This window comes from Paralichthys olivaceus, chromosome 1, assembly GCF_024713975.1.
Source record: "Paralichthys olivaceus isolate ysfri-2021 chromosome 1, ASM2471397v2, whole genome shotgun sequence".
Taxonomy (NCBI): Eukaryota; Metazoa; Chordata; class Actinopteri; order Pleuronectiformes; family Paralichthyidae; genus Paralichthys; species Paralichthys olivaceus.
The window spans coordinates 21,979,804-21,999,495 of record NC_091093.1 but is presented as its reverse complement, the minus strand read 5'-3'; the positions used below and the strand labels follow the sequence as shown (position 1 = coordinate 21,999,495).

Here is a 19,692-nt window from a genome sequence, read left to right as displayed (position 1 = left end):
TTTGATATCTTAAAGGTCACTTTGTTTCAGAACTACCTGTCCTTGTTGGAGTGAATGAGACATGTTAAAAACAACATGCTTTATTGACAATTTTCTGAAAGAAAACAATGCATGGTATGTTTCTGTGACAAAACATGATATTCTGTAAATAGGACATACCAGTTTCTTGCTGGTAAAAATAACACTGTTTTGATGAGAATGATTAGCATGACTAAAAACAGTTGATCACACATTTGACAAATAAACTCGTCTGTAATGTACCATATTAGCACTGAATACTGAAAGATTTTTTCATTCTACATTTTCTTTCTTAGCTCTCACATCACCTCACTGTCGTCCTGACTGTGATCGGTTTACACACATTTGAACAGTACTGACAGATTATAACATATTTCACTGAAGCAACACACATGTATCTGTTTTTCTCTTGCCACTCATCCACATTCCATCTGGGACAGAAATCATAATTAACTTCCATCCTGATTGATTTCATGACGGTTACATTCATGAACACCACTGTGGTTTATCACCGACTCATGTCTACATAAATATGAGAATTGAAACAGTTTGTCAACCTAATAAAAAGTAATAATCTCCCCTGCAGTTAGCTGTTGACGTGGCACAGGTTTGATCATGGTGACAACACTTGGCAGAAGAAGAGAGCAGCTCACCAGTTAGAACAGAAAGCATAGGTAGGTTAAATAATCATGTGAGTACAGGAGGCTGCCTGCTGCGAGCCGACTGGTACCTGAGCTCTTTACCTTCTGTCACTCTGTATCTGGGAGAGCCGATGGAATTAAGACAGAGTTGTTTAGTGTTTATAATGACACTGAAAAAACAACATCAAATCTTGTACAGGAGGAAAAGCATTGCTGCACTAAGCACTAAGGGTCAGAGGTCAAATTATCCCAGTTTATGTGTTACTCACAGACTTGCGACCCCATCTAGCTATAACGCAGAGAAATAATATACTGCACAGCCACCCATAGATGGCAGCACAAGCACTGTTCTTAAAGTGGCATGTTTTTCTCATACATAAAGTCTCTGCAGTAGCTCTATGGAGCTTTAACATACCACTTCTGCCCTACAGTTGCCAACAAAGAATTAAACCTCAAGCTGTGTAAAGAAACATTTAAACTAATCTAATCTGGGATTTGTATTTTTCTTTTTAAAAAGTCTAAAGTGTAAATGAAACCTACTGTCGTGTAAAACAGAAAAAAGTGTAAATCAGTGCAGTTTGCAGAGTTTGCAAGTCATTATAACCTGGATTGTAGTAATATAATAAAACAGTCAATGTGCCAGTCAGTTCCTTTTTGTGTTCAGCAGTTTACACACTGCAAAACCAAAGGAAACCAACACTAACAAATGTAATGCAACAGCATTTTTAAACAATAAGGATCCTACTCTAAATGCTTGTGATGTTCTAATGATTATAAACGGCATTACTTGTTTTCTCAGATACACGGTTTTGTTCATCTACTCTTATCTTTTATTAGAACAGTGTTTTACAGTTGTAACAAGAGCGATTCTGCTGGTGCTGAGTTCGAAAAGCATGCTGCTTCATCAAATCCTCTGAGTACAAAACGTGCTTCTGAACCTTTTCAACATCACTTTAACTCTTACATGAATTAAAACAAAATATTTCGCATTGTATTGTAAAAGAGGCAATATGTTTAACTCCCTGCCCCAAACACACACAAACGCACACAAACGCACACAAACGCACACACACTTTCTCCACTCGCAGTTTGATTGTTAGAGAACTACCCATTCACAATCTCAGTCAAAATAATGTAGATTACTTCTTTCCCTCCTTAGCGTCCACAGCACAGCTTCACACGAGCCGACAAAAACATGCAGTTTTAAACACACCGTTCCATTCACAATTTACAAGGTGAGAAGCCACGTCCTCCTACTGCATCTTCAACAGAATCCTCTGCATGTGCTGGACGCTCAATTTGACTGCCCCTCCTCACTGTGCCAAGGGTGTAGGTAAGTGAGCCAAGTCCACAGCAGCAGTTCAAAGCCGCACCCATCTGTGACTTACCCTCGAGGGTCGAGTTTTTGGGTACCTATTATATCCATATTGCAAATATAGTCTGTCCTTGTCAGCATTCATCTCTTTTTGATTTCCTTCCTGCTTTCCTCTCGTAACTGGTTTTCAAGGTCACTCCTCAACCAAGGCATCGTATGCAGTTGGAAGAACAATCTTAACAACAAGCTGCGGCGGGCTTATTGAGAAGTCTCTTTTTGGCTCATTTGTATAAAAATTCTCAGTCAAAGAACAAGAAAAAGTGGAAGAAACACAAACTCCATCTGCTGCATGAAGCTGGGACAAACATTATGTCAAGTTGCATGTAATCCCCGTCACTATTGGCCGAGCAAACTCCACAAAGTCATCTATGAGGACAGGCCATGCCCCTGAGGAGAGAGGACAGGATGACAGGATATTAATTCTAGATGCAATCTAATACAATGACTTTACAGGATGCTGTGGTTATTAGCTTGTTTCCCTCCACAATAAGCCAGGAAGATTGTTTTAAGAAATAAATCTCAGACAAAAGAATTTTATTATTCAATAGTCTTCACAAATAAACCTAATATCAATCACTAGCAGTAAAAATCTAATGTCAAGCTATAATCACACCAACACGTGACTTACACGTCACCACATCTGAGCTTCCAACTACTTCTAGCTTGTAATCTTAAGATGCTGCACATATCTTCTGCAAAAGTACATCCATTTACAAAGTTAATAATCGTTTGGAAAAGTGTGAGTATAAACAAAACAAGGCTGCAAAGACAGACCAGTGGATTCGTGGGTTTTCAAGTTTGGTGTAATAATTGAACGAGCAGGGTATTAACTGATGTATTTTTTTTAAAGCATCGACTTAAAGCATCGACTTCAGAAAGTGCTTTGACACAAACTTGTTGTCATGTTTTAGAACAATTCCTACAGGGCTGCATTTATCAAAGCAGTGTTCACATGCCAGCGCCCCCTGTAGGCCTGAAGGTGATCCTCTATAATTCTGTTAACTGTGTAACTTGGTTTCAGAAGTGGAGGGGACACAACGATGTCAGACGTTCTCCAAAAAACTTGAAAAAGAAGTTGAAAGTATTTAAATGAAATCACAAGCATTATTATCTTCATTTAAATAAAGTTATATAATCTAGTCACCTATAATTTTCTTGTTAGAGGCCAGATTTTTTAAACAATATTGATATTATATTAAATTAAAATTTAATTTAATTCACTTGGAAATTAGCTAAAAAAAATGTGAAGTAAATCCAGCTGAGTGAATTCAATGTCACTTCAACAGTTTTTAACAAACTCACCTTCCTCGTCATAGTTTGACATGTCGTCTGCAATCATATTGCCAAAGTCCAGGAGGAGGTTCCATGTGTCCTTGGGTATCGACCGCTTGTGATGCTCCTGAATGCAGCACAGTAACAGACAAGTCTAACATTATATTACATATTAACTTTATGAAAATCATAATAACTTTAAATTGTTGTTGACATTGTCGGAGTGATGTTTTTTTTCCAAAACTTCTGATCCTTAATATGTTTAAATGAGGTGGAAGTAACATCATTCTAAATAGAACTGTATGAATCTAGTCATAAACTACAAATAACATGTTAACTAAGAGAAACACGGAACATTTAAATAACAGTAGGAAAACAAAACTTCATTGCATAACACTCACCAGCAGGAACCGGTTCCAGAGATCCAAGAACTTAAAGCGACCCGTGAGAACTAGATTCCAATAAGCCACAGCCATCTCTAGGTCTACGGTGGAAAGTTATTAAGATTAGATATGTTGTCATTTTGATTCAAAAACAGGTCAACTTTTTAAAACAGCAGGATATTGTTTGGTGGAAAATCTATGAAGACCAAGTCTAGCAAACATGCCGGGTTCTTCTTCTTACCTAAACCTTTCTGGCCGGGGTTCTTGGCAAAATTGAAAGTAAACTGGTAGAAGTCTTTGAACTTTCCTGTGTCTTTCAGCTCCTGCTCCAGTCTGGGAAGGATCGACTTGAGTTTTTCAGGGCTGTCACAGCTGGGGGAGACGATGAGGACAAATAGAAACGATTAATCAAAACCAAAATCTTCTCATTGGGAGAGGTAGATTAGTGTACACAGGAAATGAGCCAATGAAATTTGAGGTTTGTCACCATTTAAGTTTATTTGTAACACATTCGGTTTAAGATCCAATATATTTTACTTGTAGAAACAAACAGCAAAGTTACAAACCTTAATAAAAACTGTCATTAATGAGGTTTTCTGAACTACTGCTATATAAAGAATGCAGCAGCTTCCCTGTTTATTGTAGGTTTCAGTATCCGTGTTGCTCACCCTAGCTCAGACATGCCATCCAGAAACTCTTTCCTGCTGAACTCGCATTGCGTGGCCGCCCTGAACTTCCACGCCACCACAAGTATACTCATGCTAGCTGGGTCCAGGAACAGGTCATCACAGAACTGCTGGATCCCATCGATGCCTATCTTATTCTCATCCTGGGGGTCTGCAAAGAAGAGAGTGGAAAACAATGCACAAGTGCGACAGACGCGACAAAGCAAAACTGTGCTGACATTAACGTGAGGATCTGAAACCCTTGCCTTTGTATTTGTTGTAGAGCTGCTCCAGCTTCTTGCGGTCTACTGAGGTTTTCATGGATTCTTTGTAGTAGAGGTCTGGGTTTTGGAAGTAGTTGTCTGTGGCGACTTCTAGTTTCCAGTCATTCTGCGTCAGGCAATACACGGCTGTCCTCTCCACAGCCTGTGTGAAAGACATGAACTGCCGAACCTTGTCCTTCTGCGATGACTTCAACTTGTGCTGTGAAGGAAGACGAGGTTGGAGTAACCTGTTACAGGACAAAGCTCAAACACACAGCAGAAACGTAGCAAAGTTCCTGGTCTGGAATATTATAGCATTTGTTTAAGTGAAAATTTGTTGAGGAAAAAATCATCATAAAAGCACAATATGAACTGCAACTTTATTTAAAGTTTTAAAGATTTTGACTTGAATTTTTTTTGTGCTTGGAGCACTTTTCTAAACAATTTGCAAATAAATAGAAGTACCATAAAAAGGGATTACTAATCACACATGGGATGCAGAGATTTGCATGTAAAGCTGAAGCTGCACATCAACATTCACACAAAGAACTTCGACTTTCTGATGCATTTGAGTAAGAGAGGGAAGATTTGATGGATCTCTCCTGACTGACTGCAAACTAGCCCCCAGAAATACACACTGATAATAGCTGGGTGTTGTGTAACATGTGTCATGACTGCTGGAGTTGTGAATAAAGAAGTGAGACTCGTATCTGACTGCAGCGTGTGGTTTAGTGGAAGTGCTTTAAGAGAAACACTTGACACCTCGTCGCGTTAATCTGCTCGCTCATCGGGAGGGATTCACGTGTTTTGCAGAGCTGAGGATCTGATCCACCCGGTGATCGGACAGCGGTGACCGGTGACAGGCCAGTGTTTGGCGACCCAGTTTCCCTGTGAGGAGTGTTGGGACGGGGGGGGGGGGGGGGGGGGGGAACGGGTGATCCTGCAGCCTCCCCCCCACTCACTCACTCTCCCTCTCTCTCTCTCTCTCTCTGACCCCGGGGCTCCAGCTACCAAATAGGGAAAGGTACGTGCTGCTCTCTCAAAATACCAACAACTGACCTTCCACATCTCTGCCCCTCCACAGCACCGACACACATCAGCCCTGACAATGCGACACTGGGCTGAGGACACTCGGATCCCGCACGTCCGGCGTGTCCCCCGTGACGTTGCGTGACAGTCCGCTGCTGCTCAGACCGGTGTAACGGGGCCAAAGAGCCGGTTTGTGTTGTTGTTATGAGGATCACCTACCATTTTATCACCCGCTGTTTTTGCCCAAGTTGATATCCAATTACCACCGGTGCGCATGCGCGAAATGAATGCGCTACTGTAGCGGCGCGGTGCTCGTGGGAAATGTAGTTCTGAGACGCTGCGAGCTCACAGGCCCAGTGGTGAAGATCTTACTTTAGCTTTCTGCATTTGTAGTAAACACTTTGGTCAAAAGACTTAATTTAATAGTGACTAACCGACCTATGATTGAAGAGTGATCATGCGTAAAAAGCTCGGGTATAACTAACACAGGTTTAATATTGGTTTGACCCAGTAAACTCTGTTAAACTAGTTTAATCAGCGTTGTTGTTTTTGAAAAATTAAACCACCTGATGTGTAACATCGTGTTCCAGTCAGATGAACCCGGTGACAGCTGCCGTTACTTCAACACACACCCAACGTCCGAAAACTACAACTCCCGATATCTAATCTGATAAACATTAGGAAGTCATCTGTGCACGGATCTAAATTAAATGGACGGATCCATGAAGAAACCAGGGCTTGTGATGATGAAGATGATGAAGATGATAATGACGATGATGACACGACTCTGTGAGGAGCTGTGTGCTCTCCATGCTAACGTTAGCTCACGAAGTTATGCTAGCAGCGGTGGTGTTGTGTTGTAATGTAAATAAGTGTGTGACAGCCCGGAGCTGAACCAGGACTAACTCGCTTCGCTCTCACGACACACAGGCTGACCTCCGGACGCTCGGTTCAGCGGGGAAACAGCCACAGTTCCCCCCGGGAGAAGTCTTAGCTCACCTGGGCGCTGGTGTCGTTAGCCTCCCCCGCCGCCGCTGCTGCTGCTGCTGCTAGCGCTGACACCCGGAGTAAACACGGGAGTTGAGTCACCGGAGAGAACCGGTGAACGCCTGCATCGACTTCAGCAGCAGTTATGTGGCAGAGGAGGAGGAGGAGGGGAGTCACCGAGGCACAGCGACATGATTGTTCTCCTCTTCGTCTCCTTCTGCCTCTTCCTCAGCCCTGGAGCGGAGCGAGGAGCCGGGACGCAGCGCGGATCTCTCAGGTAGCTCCAGCCTCCTCTGGAACTTTTCCTCCTCTGTCAGACATTGATTTCGATCCGTGGAGAGATGTCAGGGATCTGTGTTCGAGAGCGTCACTTGTTTCCGGGTCTGTTCGCTGCGTGTCTGTTCAGTTTAGTGTGTTTTCATTGCGTCTTCATTTGAAAGGTCTGTGCACGTTTATACACATGTGTGAGGTTTAGGGAAGAAAACACATTATTGTACAGTTTTAGTTGATTGTTGTCATTTATTTGGATTTTAAACTTGTGCTCCATATTCCAGACAAATATTACACTTTTTTACCAGCACAACAACCAACGATTATATCATGAAAGATCAATCTGCTGATTGCTTTATATATAATTAACCGTCTAGTCTATACAATACCTGAAAATAGTTATTCGATCTGTTATTATCTGTTATTATTATTGTTTGTAGACTTGTAACTAGAGTTAATAGAGGATACCCAATTATAAATGACATCTCTGGAAGTTTTTTGCAATATATAATAATAAATATTATATATTTATGTAAGCATCACATCCTCACATTAATGAAGTTAGAAACAGTTTCACAGTTTTACTTAAGATTCAATGATTAAAATGGCAAACAGTCTTTCTACTGATTGATATTGATTAATCCAATAATTGTTACAGCTCTAATTTTCTTGATCTGGCCCAATGTGACGTAATTAAATGTCTTATCTTGTCCAAATTCTCACATGTGAGATCCAAGAGTCATCAAATGATCTGCATTTTTGTTTGAAAAAATACTAATACTGACTATTCATTTTTCTTTAATCAACTAATCTAACATTACTGCTGCTCGACATTTTACACATTTCTACAACTATAGTTAGTTTTCAGATTAAGTTTGTATGTGCACGTCTGTTTTAAGATCAGCATTGTGACACACTGTGATTGATCAAATCACCCAACTGCGAATGAAACACCACCCTAACAAACTAACATGATTTAAAGTACATTTTACATGTTAATGCATCAATATGTTCACATTACAGGGGTCACTCTACAGAAAGTGTAATCGTAGCTGTGACACTACATGTAACTTCCTGAGGTTTCACTTGAGTAAATTCAGGATGCAGGATGTTTACTTTTGATGGAGTGTTTTCTATTATCTTGTATCCTTACTTGTACTCCTACTGGAGCAGATGTTTGGGCTCGTACAACAGCTTTGTTCAAGGCGAAATTTGCAAGTTTTTGTAATTTAGTTAAAATGTGTCTGCTCTCAAATTTAATAGGTTGAAATAAGATTCGATACAATTTAAAACCTTTTAAAATTGAAGGAACTGAGGTTATGTGTCTGTCTGTGTGTGTGTGTGTGTGTGTGTGTGTGTGTGTGTGTGTGTGTGTGTGTGTGTGTGTGTGTGTGTGTGTGTGTGTGTGTTTGCTCTTTTCAGTAGCCAGGTCCCAAACAGAGGTGCTATTGATTTCTAGCAACAGTAGCAGAGTGGCTGCAGTCCAGGAAGACGGACAGAGGAGGAGTTTGGAAAGTTAACATCATCATCACTCAGCCGGACTCATGCTCACAAAGGTCCAGACCAGCTTGGTTATAAATTCACTATATATGTTTGGTGTACAAAAAGATTGATGTGTAACCAAGAAGCACTTTCTTTAATCGGCACAGCTCTTAGACTTTTGAATTCCAAGCATGGGAATCAAGTACGACAGGAATTTAGACACATGACGTGCACAGTCAAGTGAAGTGGCCCTACCGCAACTCTACAAGGTGCTGTTAGCCACTCACAGCACAGGCCACAGGCGTGTCCACAGCTGTTGTTTAAGCTATTCAGCAGTAACCACACCCAGCCCAAAGACTAAAGCCTCTCTGGAAATGTCTCACAAACACAAAAGCACACAGTGGCCCACATAAAAGAGATTTTCTGTACGAAGCCTTCTGTGTAACACGAAAAGGACAAGTTACCATCTGTGCTTTAAAGGGTACAAAGGGAATTTACTGTATTCCTACATTTTTACTTTTTTACTTCAGACTTTAATTTGTCTCGCTCTGTCTTATCCACCCCCAGGTCTATTCTTCTTGATCACTCTCCACACTGGGGAAAGCAGTAGTAGAGGTTTGGATGCAGGTTGTATATTGGCTGCTGTGCCTTGGCCTGGCAGGTGCAGCTGCTGTGCTGCAGAGGGACCAGGTGGCCCAGAATGCCATCCACCTTTACCGGAGCAAGGGGGTCCAACAGGGCCACAGCTGGCTGGCCAGCAACTGCAAGCGTCTGGTGGGTCTCCTGCGTCAGAAGAATGTGGTTGTCAAGAAGCTGGCCGCCGCTGCCGATGCTGTTGGAAGAGACCGGGCGCTGTCGGAGTCCGAGAGGCACTTCCAGGTACCAGACTGAGAATAAACACCAGATGCAGGAAAGGGCCTTTGTTTTGAGTAGAAGTTTGTGACTGTATATTTATTTTTTACATCTTTTTTTTTATCACTCTGGTACGGTACACAATGTGTGTACACAATGTGTAAAGTCAGCAGCTCCTCTGGGTGGTGTCTTTCTTGTGTTACATACTGTCGACACAATAACTCAACTACAGTTCAAGTTCTTATTTCATACTGACGGCTCTCAGAGTAGTTTAGATTTACATTAATGTGTAATTATTTTTGAGATTATTCAATTAAATCAAACAGTACATTCTCACACTGGAGAACCTGTGACTGTAAAGATAAATAAATGAGTTCAGAATTGTTGCTGATTCTTTCAATTGATTAATTGATTAATTAATTCAGTTGCGGTTTAGATAATAGCCCGATTCAAGGCAAGTCAGCTTCTTCTTAATTGCTACAAAAAAAACTTGAAGCCAGATTAAATGGATCTGGGTCATGAGTGTTCCCTGGAACTATTTTAAACGACTAAAACTGCTCTTATCAACTGCTCCAAAATAAAGACCGTACCCAGAGGCTCAAGTAAAAGAGGATGTTACATACTCTACAGCTTAATTACTGATTGGTGTTTCTCTCTATCTGCATTCAGGTTCACACTCTGGAGGTTTTCCAGAAAGAGCTGAATGAGAGTGAACACCTGGTGTTCCAGGCGGTGCACAGCCTACAGAGGGCGCTGCAGGGCGACTACAGGGACGTGGTGAACATGAAGGAGAGCAGCAGACAGAGGCTGGAGGCCCTCAGGGAGGCGGCCATTAAGGTGAGGGGTGAGGTCAGCAGTGTTGTCATGGACACTGTCAGGAGACTGGTATAAACTGTGTTCTGTCAGTCGAAATGAAGAGTTTTCTCATTTAAAACATTTTGATATACAACGTCAGACAAATACAAATTTAAACTATATCACCAAGCCCTGTATCAAAGAAAGAGTAATATCATCTATAATATTATGCTTTATATCCTTGGTGTTTGTTCAGTTTGTGTTACCTTGGTTTGCTAAATGCATGTTGCTGTAATGTCCTTGCTACAACCCACTCGTGTTGAGCATTGCCCCCCCCCTTTCAGGAGGAGCAGGAGTATGTGGAGCTGGTGGCCGCAGAGAAGCACCAGATGGAGGCTGTTAAGAGTGCTTTAGCCCAGAACAAGACTCTGTCCATGCTAGATGAAATCCTGGAGGATGTCCGGAAGGCAGCAGACAGACTGGAGGAGGAGATCGAGGAGCACGCCTTTGACAACAACAAACAGGTCAGGAAGCAAAACCATTCATTAAACAAGATTACACTTGGTAAATAACTAGTCAGGATGCTAGAATCAGCACAAAAATAAAATAGAGTTGGCCCAAGCTTTTATACATCACACAATAAATGTAGTGGTTTAGGTTTTATCCAAGTCCAAGTGTAAGAACTATTCAGATGGCAGTTCATCACACATGTTATCAACAAAGCATCTGATTGTGTCCTTTCTTACTCTGGTTTTTGTGTCTAGATGAAAGGAGTGAACGTAGAGGCAGTGCTGAGAGTGGAGGACGATGAGGAGAACGGAGGGAAGAGGAAAAACAAGTCCAGGCCGAAGGAAGTGGAGGACGACCTGGGACTGAGCATGCTCATCGATTCGCAGAACAACCAGTACGTTCTGACTAAACCACGAGATTCCACGATGCCGAGAGCTGACCACCACTTCATCAAGGTCAGTCACTCCTGTTTCATTCAGGCTATAGGTGAGAAAACTGATTTATTATTTAATCATGGTTAGAGTCGGACAGTTCTACGTGTTTAATACTATTTAACCTTTTTGTTGCTATGTGTTTGTGCAGGACTTGGTGACGGTGGTGATGTTGTCTTTACCTTGTGGCTGGATTTGCTCTTTAGTCGGTCTGCCTCCAATGTTCGGATATATCATCTGTGGGGTCCTGCTCGGTCCTTCTGGCCTCAACAGTATCAAGGTGAGTGTGACTGAAGTGTCTGAATATAAGACCAGTCTGAAGTTACTCTGGTGTAAGTTGTTGATGTCATTATCTCACTCTCTGTTCCAGTCGATGGTGCAGGTGGAGACTCTTGGGGAGCTGGGGGTGTTCTTCACTCTCTTTGTGGTGGGGCTGGAGTTCTCACCTGAGCGCCTTCAAAAGGTAAACAAAAGGGATTTACGAGGAATTTAAAAAGACCCAACATAACACGAAAATACTTTTTTTTTGTGTGTCTCTTTTCTCTCTTGTTCTCATTAAATTAGGTTTTGAATCTCAATTTTCTGGTAGATATGGGAATCGTTTTAATGTTTCAACCCAAAAAAGTGGCAAAAAAAACTTTCATCGAAATACTTTAATTCCCTGAAGGAACTTTTAAGTATATATACCTGCTTTTAGTTACTTAGTTCAATAAAGTGGATTTGTAATGTGTGTGTGCTTGTGTAGGTATGGAAGACGTCAGTTCAGGGGTCGTGCTACCTGAGTCTGCTGATGATAGGGGCCGGTTTGTTGTGGGGACAAGTCCTGCGTATTCGACCCACACAGACGGTCTTCATCTCCACCTGTCTGTCCCTGTCCAGCACTCCACTCGTGTCCCGCTTCCTTGCAGGAGGAAGCAGAGGGGACAAAGAAGGTAATCAACATACACTATGAATCAAAAGTGTTGGAATATTTTTCCAGTTTTAATTGAAATGAAGGCACTTAAAGAGTACTGCTTCCTGTGGTAAGAAAGTAGAATAGTTTACTTTTTGTCAAAGGCCACATTCAGGGACACATTACAAATGAAAGACCAGTCAATTGGGTACAGAAGTTGGGCACTCAATTGGGGAAAAAGATGACTTTGGGTTAGTTAAGGTTAAGGCTTGTTTATGCTACCTTTATGCATGATTTCCACTTCGTCATTTTAATCTGTATTTATAAGCTTTCAGAGGACATCAGCATATTCGTAAAAAATCAACAAAGACTATAGACAGAAGGCTCTGTCCATTTTCATATATGACATTGAGCATAAATGAGCCTTAAGGGTTGGAAATTAATGTGTGTGTGTGTGTGTGTGTGTGTGTGTGTGTGTGTGTGTGTGTGTGTGTGTGTGTGTGTGTGTGTGTGTGTGTGTGTGTGTGTGTGTGTGTGTGTGTGTGTGTGTGTGTGTGTGTGTGTGTGTGTGTGTGTGGGACAGGCGACTCAGACTACAGCAGTGTTCTTCTTGGGATGTTGGTGATGCAGGATGTTCAGCTCGGCCTCTTCATCGCTGTCATGCCGACTCTGATCCAGGCACAGAGTGGAGACTTGGACAGGTCAGTTAGCTTTTTTTGCTCTTGCGTGTGTCATCTCCCCTCTAATCACACACACACAGCTTTGTAAACCCATTGTAAAATCTGCTCTGCACCACAGCCTCCTATTTGGAAGCCTCCGCGTGCTGTACCTCCTGCTCCAGGTCCTGGTGTCTCTGGCTGCCGTGCTGCTGCTGTGTTTGCTGCTCAAATCATTCGTGATTGGTCCGTATTACAAGAAACTGCACGCTGAGAGCAAAGGCAACAAGGAGATCCTGGTGCTTGGGATGGCAGCGTTTGTCTTTTTCATGCTGACGGTATGATCTTTTCTTCAGATGTCCTGAATTCCTTTTACAGACATCTGATTTGATTTTTTTTCTCCTCCTCACGTGTTCCCTAGGTAACAGAGTTTCTCGACATTTCTATGGAGCTGGGCTGTTTCCTGGCTGGAGCTTTGCTGTCCACACAGGGTCACATGGTCACCACAGAGGTCACAGGATGCATCGAGCCAATCAGGGATTTCCTCGCCATCATCTTCTTTGCCTCTATTGGTCAGAACCTACATAAACATTTATGACCGATCATACTTTCATCATCGTGTTAGACTTTTGCAGCATTTACAGTGAAACTGGCTCATTGTGTGTGTGTGTTTGTGACGCTGCAGGTCTCCACGTGTTCCCGACATTCGTGCTGTATGAGCTCACCATCCTGCTGGTGCTTACATTCACCCTCGTCATCATGAAGGTACCAATTGTTTGTCGCTTTTGCTCTTTACCTTTCCCAGAGTGCACCTTGACGCAATCTCACTCCATCCCGTTTCTCCTTTACCCCTCATGTCCTTCCAGTTTGTCATGGCCGTGCTGGTGCTCTCTGCTATCTTGCCTCCGGGCTCTCGACACATTCGATGGATCGTCTCAGCCGGCCTTGCACAGGTCAGCGAATTCTCCTTCGTCCTGAGCAGCCGTGCACGTCGAGCTGGCATCATCTCCAGAGAGGTCAGTCATTGCTTTTTTTTATCAAGTGTTGAAAGATATTTTACCCCAGAAAAAAGAAGCGGAAATTATTGGTCATGTTTATCATGAATGAGTGTCCGTAGCTTTGACGAGAGGATCAATGGGAGGGGGTGGTGTCATGTATAGGTTGCATTTTTTTAAGTGTTACCTGCTCTTGCTAGGTTTCCTGTGTTTTAATGTGTCTCCCTCCGCTCAGGTGTACCTGTTGGTTCTCAGTGTCACCACTCTCAGTTTGCTGCTGGCTCCGGTGCTGTGGAAAGTAACCACACACAGATGGGTTCCCCGGGCCGAGCTCAAAACAGTCCCATGACCAGAGAGCGCCCTCAGGGCCGCAGCAGCCCCTGTGTGCACTGACTGTTACACAGCCGGCAGCAGCGTCATGAGGAGCAGAAGTCAAGTCTTATTTGTCCATTCATGCTAATGCACACACGGATATGACGCAGACTGTTTTCTTGATTCAGCAGTCTCAGCCCTCTTCATGCAGAGGGAGGATCTTCATCAGCTCCATTCTGGCATTGTTATGAAGGACATCTTCTCCAAACATGGGCCTGGAGCTGTGTTACATGTACACTAGGTTATGAAAGCGAACTGCATGAGGTCTTATTTGAAACACATAACATGTAGTTTTAGGTTGTATTAATGAAACCCTTTACTCTTCAGTCAACAACCCTGAAGCTGGGACAGAGTCTGTGGCATAAAAAAGTCCTGCTTGGGAGGCACAGCTGATTTACATGTTTAGTAGAGAAGCACAAAGAACTGGATATCCATCCAGCTCTGATGCTTCTAATGCACTTCCTCTTAAAACTGTGCACACTCATTCACATTTGCACTTTGAGCCTCAAGTTTGCCTCTGTTTACTTGTAGTGATCACATGGACCAAATCTGAGGTTTAAACTCTATATGGTGTTTTTCTTTTTATGTGTTGCTATATTTCCTTGAAATGATTCTGATTGAAGTGCGAACCTTCTCCCTGCTGTATTTAATACACGATACATGTAGTTTAATCCTGATCCTGAAGTCTATCCATCCCGGTGTGATACCTAAAAACTGCAGTAACTCTTTTTTACAAATCTCTCATTTTAGTTGAAAATCATGGTACCTATTGTATCAGTACAAAATAATCAATGTAAATATATCAGACAGTACCTCACAAAAACTTTTAAAATCATGTGAATTCATTCATTTGTGGTCCTGCACTGGTTACAGCTGAATGTCATAACGAATGTGCCTGCTGGTCACTCCTCTGCAGCAGCAGAAGAAAGACTGTAGGGGGAGTCATCTCACTGTACATGTCCTTGTCTTAGGATTCATAATGTTTAATGTTAATGTGTGTTACGCTACCACATGTTACAATTTAATGTTTTCTGATATTTTCCTGCAGTACATTAATATTGAGGGTATTTGAGTTTACATGTGTGTACTGGAGTTGATGACTGACGCTCCATGGCAAAATGACATGTTTCAATCAAAATGTTTATGTATTTTTAAATTATTGAAATTAAGTCATTTATTTATTAATAAAATAGTGGAAAAGTATTTTCTCTCTTTGACACTTCTTTGTTCTGTTCTTTGCATGCAGAACTTTCTTTGGGGAAATTATAATTATTTGTGTAACTGGAGAGATAATTTCATGATAAATATCATCAGATGTTCTCTACAGGCTCTGTCAACACATGAACTCACCATGGCCGCCTGACATGGTGAGCTGAGGGCCTGCTACTGTGGCTCAGCCTCCCCTTATTAACATTAGCAATTTTTTCTTTTGTGTATTTCTTTTCTTTACCGGCCCTCAGATGGGCTTGATAAATGAGAACTGCTGTAAGTCATTGGCACATGAAAAAAGATTATGGTGATTATAATTAATTGACTCCTCAAACTGAAACAGAATTTGCTCATCGTAATCGTCTGAGAGGCTCCTGATTTGTTGGGCTTGGCCAGTGTCTCGTGGTTTCTTTGAGTTGCATTAAGCTAATGAGCACCAAAGATGATTCACCAGAATTCATAAGAGAAAATAAAATCGGAAATTTATAAAATAAATGTATTTATTTCTCTTTCTCATCCCTTGTGTAATTATTTAATAAGCTCTTATTTAAGTTTTCGCTGCACAACTGTGTGTGTGTGGTCCAGGTATTGCTTATGTTGTGGGGACAAAAGCAAGTAATGTAAATCATTACACTTCAAGGTGAAAACATGTTTTAAGGTTAGGTTTAGGCAAGTAGTATCCTCACCGTAATGTTATGTCCTCTGAAGTTATGAAGGCATGACCATGTGTGTGTGTGTTTGCGTGTGCATGTGTGTGTGCGTGCAAGTGTACATCTGAACTGTGTAAGCTGATAACCTTCAGACTGCAGTCAGCAGATTTATGAGAAACCTTATCACCACCATCATCCTATTAGTGAGGATACAAATACAAATACACTACACACTGTGCTTAAGCAGATTTTTAGAGCTTCATCCTTCTGATGTTGAGGATTTTGCCTAAAACTTGAACTGCTGTTAAAACACTGATGACACCAAACTGAAGTAGGATTTAATTTTTATTTAGAAATATTATTATTTTGTTTAGATACACTTGGCATGGCTAATTAACCTCAAGAATCTCGTCATAATTACGCCACTTGAGTTGTCCTCATATATCCTTTAGGTTTATAGATGTAGGCAAAATCTAAACATGAGTACACAAAGAAGTTCATGAATCATACATGACAAATCACTTGAAAATAAAAGCACCACACAGCACAGGGATTAAAGTGTGGCTGCAGTGTTGCGTGAAGTTTAGGACAAGTGGTTTGAAGGTTGTTGATGTGTGGACACCTTGTCTGTCTGTGATGCTGACAGGTGACATGATTGTGAGATATCAGAGTATTTTCTCCTCTGTTTCTCATTTCACTGCTTTGAGGGTGAAGACGACTTTTCCCTCGTAGGGGTCGTGGTAGTTTTCGTAGCTGATCTTGTCGGAGACCACTCTGCACTGGATCATGGCTTCCTTCTCTCCCACCAGGTTAAAACGAACGGCCACCAACGGGTTGACATATGTAGGCTGAGGAAAAGGAGGAAGGAAGCAGTGCAGAGAAATTATTATTTATACGCAGTTTGTACGTTTATTAAATTTACTTTATTTAAGAATATGCAACATGTTTAGGCCAATATTATATAACAATGGGGGACAGGGAGCTGCTGCAATACTTGCAAACTTTTCCCAACCTTGTATGCACCACAGAGTTGTTTTCTGACATGCAATACGCACAGTGACTGTGGGATGTGTGGTTTTCTTGCTTACCTGTGCCAGTCTTCCATAATAAGGGAAGTAGGAGCGATCCATAATACCTCTGTCAGGGAAATACTCAATTTTTGCCACATTCTCATGTCCGTCCTGTAAAAATTGACAAAAAATATGTTTATTTAAAGAGGCGCTCATTAAAATATTGTTTACTTTCTCCTCCTGCAACAACTGCTGTGTCGTGTCTAATGCAATTTAGAGACAGCTCATTTATAATTGGCTTGAAAGAGGGTGTTGATGTTTACTGGGTACAGAGGGGTTCTAATGACAAAATGCATTAAGGGAAGAAGAATTGGAGTGTTTCGGAGCTTGACCTGCATAAAACTCAGCTCTCAGTCAAATCTTTGTCTCCTCTGCATTGATCATTACCTCCGTTAAGGAGGCTGTATTCCTTCCTGTCCATAAGTTTGTTGCTTTTTTTTGTTTGTAAGTAAAAGTATGCAAAAACTAGTGGAGTGATTTCCACAAAACTCGGTCAAAGAATGAGATATGGGTCAGGGAAGAACTCATATAATCTGGATAATGGGACAAGTCCAGGAATTTGACTTAAACGTTATTAGGTAGAGCTTTGTGTTTTGACATTTGGAATAAGTTATGGACCTTGATGAAAACAATTAGGCATATTAGGGGAACTGATATCTATGAATGTGTGAAATTTGGTGCAGCTTGATTTAATAGGATTTAAGGTGACTTTTGCAAACCTTGCAATATTGTAAATCACTGGCTTACTCATTCAAATAAAATACAATACTTCAGCCTCATTTTCTTTACATGCTGATACATTCAGCACAAGCAGGTGTTTCTCACCAGTATCGTACAGTTGACATAAAGGGGATGGTCGGTGCTATTAGATGGCAAAAAGTTAATGATCTGCAGAGAAGAAACAGAAGAAGTACTTTTAGTCATTGTAATTGAATGTGATCTCTACTTTTTTTTTAATGTCCAGGTTTCCCCACAGAGCTCAGATGGATGTTTATTATTAATACAACTCACCCTGTTCATCTTAATGACGACACAAGGCATGGTGCAGTTGTAGCCAAAGGTCGGGTCCTCGTGTCCGGAGCAAGGTCCCAGCATGCTTCTGGTGAAGGGACATGCCCACTTTGTGTGGTGAGGGGCAGAGAAGATGTTCTGGATGAAGTACTTTCCCTTGGTGCAGTTGTAGTTGTTACATTCATGTTGTGCGGTGTCATTATAGGCTGAAGGAAAAAGAGAGAAAGATTTACAGAGCGTTCATTTGCCACCTGTCTGTTAGTTGGCAAGATTATGTTTAACTACAGGATGGATTAAAACAAGACTTGTAGGAAGGATGCAGTGTTGGTCAGAGAGGAGCCCATTCAATTTTGATGTGGATCCAGATCAGGGAGTGGATACAGGAATTTTTTTAAACATTGCAAGATTTTTCAACATTTTCATTGATTTCTCAAAGAAGAATTCATGGATCTTGAGAAAAAAATCAGGCATGATCAGGAGACTGATATTTATGAGTGACCAAATAAAAACTAAAGAAAGTATTAGATAGTCGTCTGGTAAATAAATACTAACGCTCCAGGAACTTATTAAGGATGTTAGTCATCTTCATCCAGCTGGCCTTGTCTGATGTGTTGTAGTTGATCTCAACCTTCTCCTCTCCGTAAGTGTCCGGCCACACCATCACCCCTGAGCAAGTAAGCAGAGAGGTGGTTAAGAAGAGCTTGAGTTTTTTATTGTCGGGCCTCCTTGTTGTTGTTGTTGTTTTACCTGGCGATTTTAGCCGGTCTTGGTAGTCAGGTGCGTACGGATCCAAAGTGTACATCAGCACATAAATGGCCAAAGAAAAGAGGCCCGTCATCACCACGTAGAACGCTGCGTAATACAGGCTGATGTACACTGTGAAGGAGAGAGAAAGATGCAGAGTGAACAGAATATTGTACAGTAAAATGTGGGGGGGGATAAATCATTCCTCTAACTACAGTAGCAAGACAGTTACAGAGAAAACACCAATTTTAGTGTGATCACAAAGGTTTGTGTCGTTATTTCCGGAGGTCAAGGTGTCCTCTGTCAACGTGAGGTGAATTTAATCTGTGAGATCAAACAGAGAATAAACAAAGCTTATCTCACGACACCAGCCTTATCTCTCCCCGTCCACATGCTGCAAACATACAAGTCGCTGTGGTGATTTTTAAAAGGACAGAAAATTCACACACACAATAAAATCACAGTAGTTTAGAGTGAATTAATTACTTTAGGGTTAGTATGGAGATCCATAACTCAAAGGATATACAGCTCATTCAGCCGTCTTGTTTTAAGACATAATACTCAAGGAATCTTTCCTTTAATTTGACCAGATATTTACACCTTTGGGAAAAACTGGTGATGGTAAAGTTCAATTTCATGTGTTCCAGATGAGCATAATTATATTTGACACTGTCTCTTCTATCGATTCAACTTGTGTCTTCAAGAGTTGTTATTATTGTTATTTATTCCTATGATTTCATTCCTACCCCATCTCACTGGTGTCCTCCCCATAAATGTCCCATTGTCTGAGTTCCAGACAAAACGGCCAAAGTCTTCACATCGCTGCCCACAGGTCCTCTTCTCCTTCAAGGTGGCCATGATGACGCTCTGTGCTGACCAGGATCCACTGACGACCTTCTCTTTCCTTTATTCTACCCTTTACTTCTCTTCTTCCTTCCTTCAGTCAAGATTCAAACAGTAATAATTGTTTCCTCCTCTCTCCCCAAAGACTGTGAGGCCCTAACAGGTGTGTGCTGTCGGTATTGTCCCGTTTCACTCTCTATCTCAGTAAAAGCTAAATCGGAATCCCTGGATGTCGCTCCAGAGTGTGATGCATGTGTTATCTGACATTCCACTATTT

General features: G+C 41.6%; 3 protein-coding genes across 6 annotated transcripts; 1 reads left to right on the top strand and 2 right to left on the bottom strand.

Moving 5' to 3' along the window:
- Positions 1 to 61: 61 nt before the first annotated feature.
- On the bottom strand, positions 62 to 6,786 carry dcun1d2b (DCN1, defective in cullin neddylation 1, domain containing 2b). 3 transcript variants are annotated; one of them, XM_020080119.2, is made up of 7 exons: positions 6,646 to 6,786; positions 4,621 to 4,837; positions 4,358 to 4,526; positions 3,931 to 4,061; positions 3,708 to 3,790; positions 3,337 to 3,433; positions 62 to 2,421 (listed from the first exon to the last, which is right to left on the bottom strand). In XM_020080119.2, the coding sequence occupies exons 2-7, from the start codon at positions 4,793 to 4,795 to the stop codon at positions 2,342 to 2,344; spliced, it is 735 nt and encodes a 244-aa protein (XP_019935678.1). In that variant the 5' UTR covers positions 4,796 to 4,837; positions 6,646 to 6,786; the 3' UTR covers positions 62 to 2,341. The 3 variants fall into 3 exon arrangements, with proteins under 3 accessions (XP_019935678.1, XP_019935676.1, XP_019935677.1); XM_020080117.2 differs by lacking the exon at positions 6,646 to 6,786 and adding an exon at positions 5,866 to 6,013; XM_020080118.2 differs by lacking the exon at positions 6,646 to 6,786 and adding an exon at positions 5,677 to 5,903.
- tmco3 (transmembrane and coiled-coil domains 3) lies at positions 6,766 to 15,091 on the top strand. 2 transcript variants are annotated; one of them, XM_020080113.2, is made up of 15 exons: positions 6,766 to 6,910; positions 8,326 to 8,459; positions 8,953 to 9,264; positions 9,907 to 10,074; positions 10,377 to 10,556; positions 10,797 to 10,997; positions 11,125 to 11,253; positions 11,344 to 11,436; positions 11,719 to 11,905; positions 12,449 to 12,566; positions 12,664 to 12,859; positions 12,943 to 13,093; positions 13,207 to 13,286; positions 13,388 to 13,537; positions 13,752 to 15,091. In XM_020080113.2, exons 3-15 carry the CDS (start codon positions 9,007 to 9,009, stop codon positions 13,863 to 13,865), a joined length of 2,025 nt encoding a protein of 674 aa, XP_019935672.1. In that variant the 5' UTR covers positions 6,766 to 6,910; positions 8,326 to 8,459; positions 8,953 to 9,006; the 3' UTR covers positions 13,866 to 15,091. The 2 variants fall into 2 exon arrangements, with proteins under 2 accessions (XP_019935672.1, XP_019935674.1); XM_020080115.2 differs by having other exon boundaries at positions 6,770 to 6,910; positions 8,329 to 8,459.
- A 988-nt stretch (positions 15,092 to 16,079) lies between these two features.
- On the bottom strand, positions 16,080 to 19,600 carry LOC109624948 (ATPase H+/K+ transporting subunit beta). The gene is made up of 7 exons (XM_020079882.2): positions 19,319 to 19,600; positions 18,576 to 18,704; positions 18,381 to 18,494; positions 17,829 to 18,034; positions 17,643 to 17,705; positions 16,836 to 16,928; positions 16,080 to 16,595 (listed from the first exon to the last, which is right to left on the bottom strand). The coding sequence occupies exons 1-7, from the start codon at positions 19,428 to 19,430 to the stop codon at positions 16,437 to 16,439; spliced, it is 876 nt and encodes a 291-aa protein (XP_019935441.2). The 5' UTR covers positions 19,431 to 19,600; the 3' UTR covers positions 16,080 to 16,436.
- Positions 19,601 to 19,692: the final 92 nt, after the last annotated feature.

Bases quoted from the DNA above. Each gene is read 5' to 3' on its own strand.
- tmco3 (XM_020080113.2), top strand. From the start codon at position 9,007: ATGCAGGTTGTATATTGGCTGCTGTGCCTTGGCCTGGCAGGTGCAGCT. The intron at 10,998-11,124 runs GTCAGTCACTCC...GTGTTTGTGCAG, and splicing joins CTGACCACCACTTCATCAAG to GACTTGGTGACGGTGGTGAT. The intron at 13,287-13,387 runs GTACCAATTGTT...ATGTCCTTCCAG, and splicing joins TCACCCTCGTCATCATGAAG to TTTGTCATGGCCGTGCTGGT.
- dcun1d2b (XM_020080117.2), bottom strand. From the start codon at position 5,922: ATGCGCACCGGTGGTAATTGGATATCAACTTGGGCAAAAACAGCGGGT. The intron at 3,791-3,930 runs GTAAGAAGAAGA...TTTCCACCGTAG, and splicing joins CCCCGGCCAGAAAGGTTTAG to ACCTAGAGATGGCTGTGGCT. The intron at 2,422-3,336 runs GTGAGTTTGTTA...CTCTCTCCTCAG, and splicing joins GTCAAACTATGACGAGGAAG to GGGCATGGCCTGTCCTCATA.
- LOC109624948 (XM_020079882.2), bottom strand. From the start codon at position 19,430: ATGGCCACCTTGAAGGAGAAGAGGACCTGTGGGCAGCGATGTGAAGAC. The intron at 18,705-19,318 runs GTAGGAATGAAA...TCTCCTTCACAG, and splicing joins GAGGACACCAGTGAGATGGG to TGTACATCAGCCTGTATTAC. The intron at 16,929-17,642 runs GTGAGAAACACC...CAATTTTTACAG, and splicing joins ATGTCAACTGTACGATACTG to GACGGACATGAGAATGTGGC.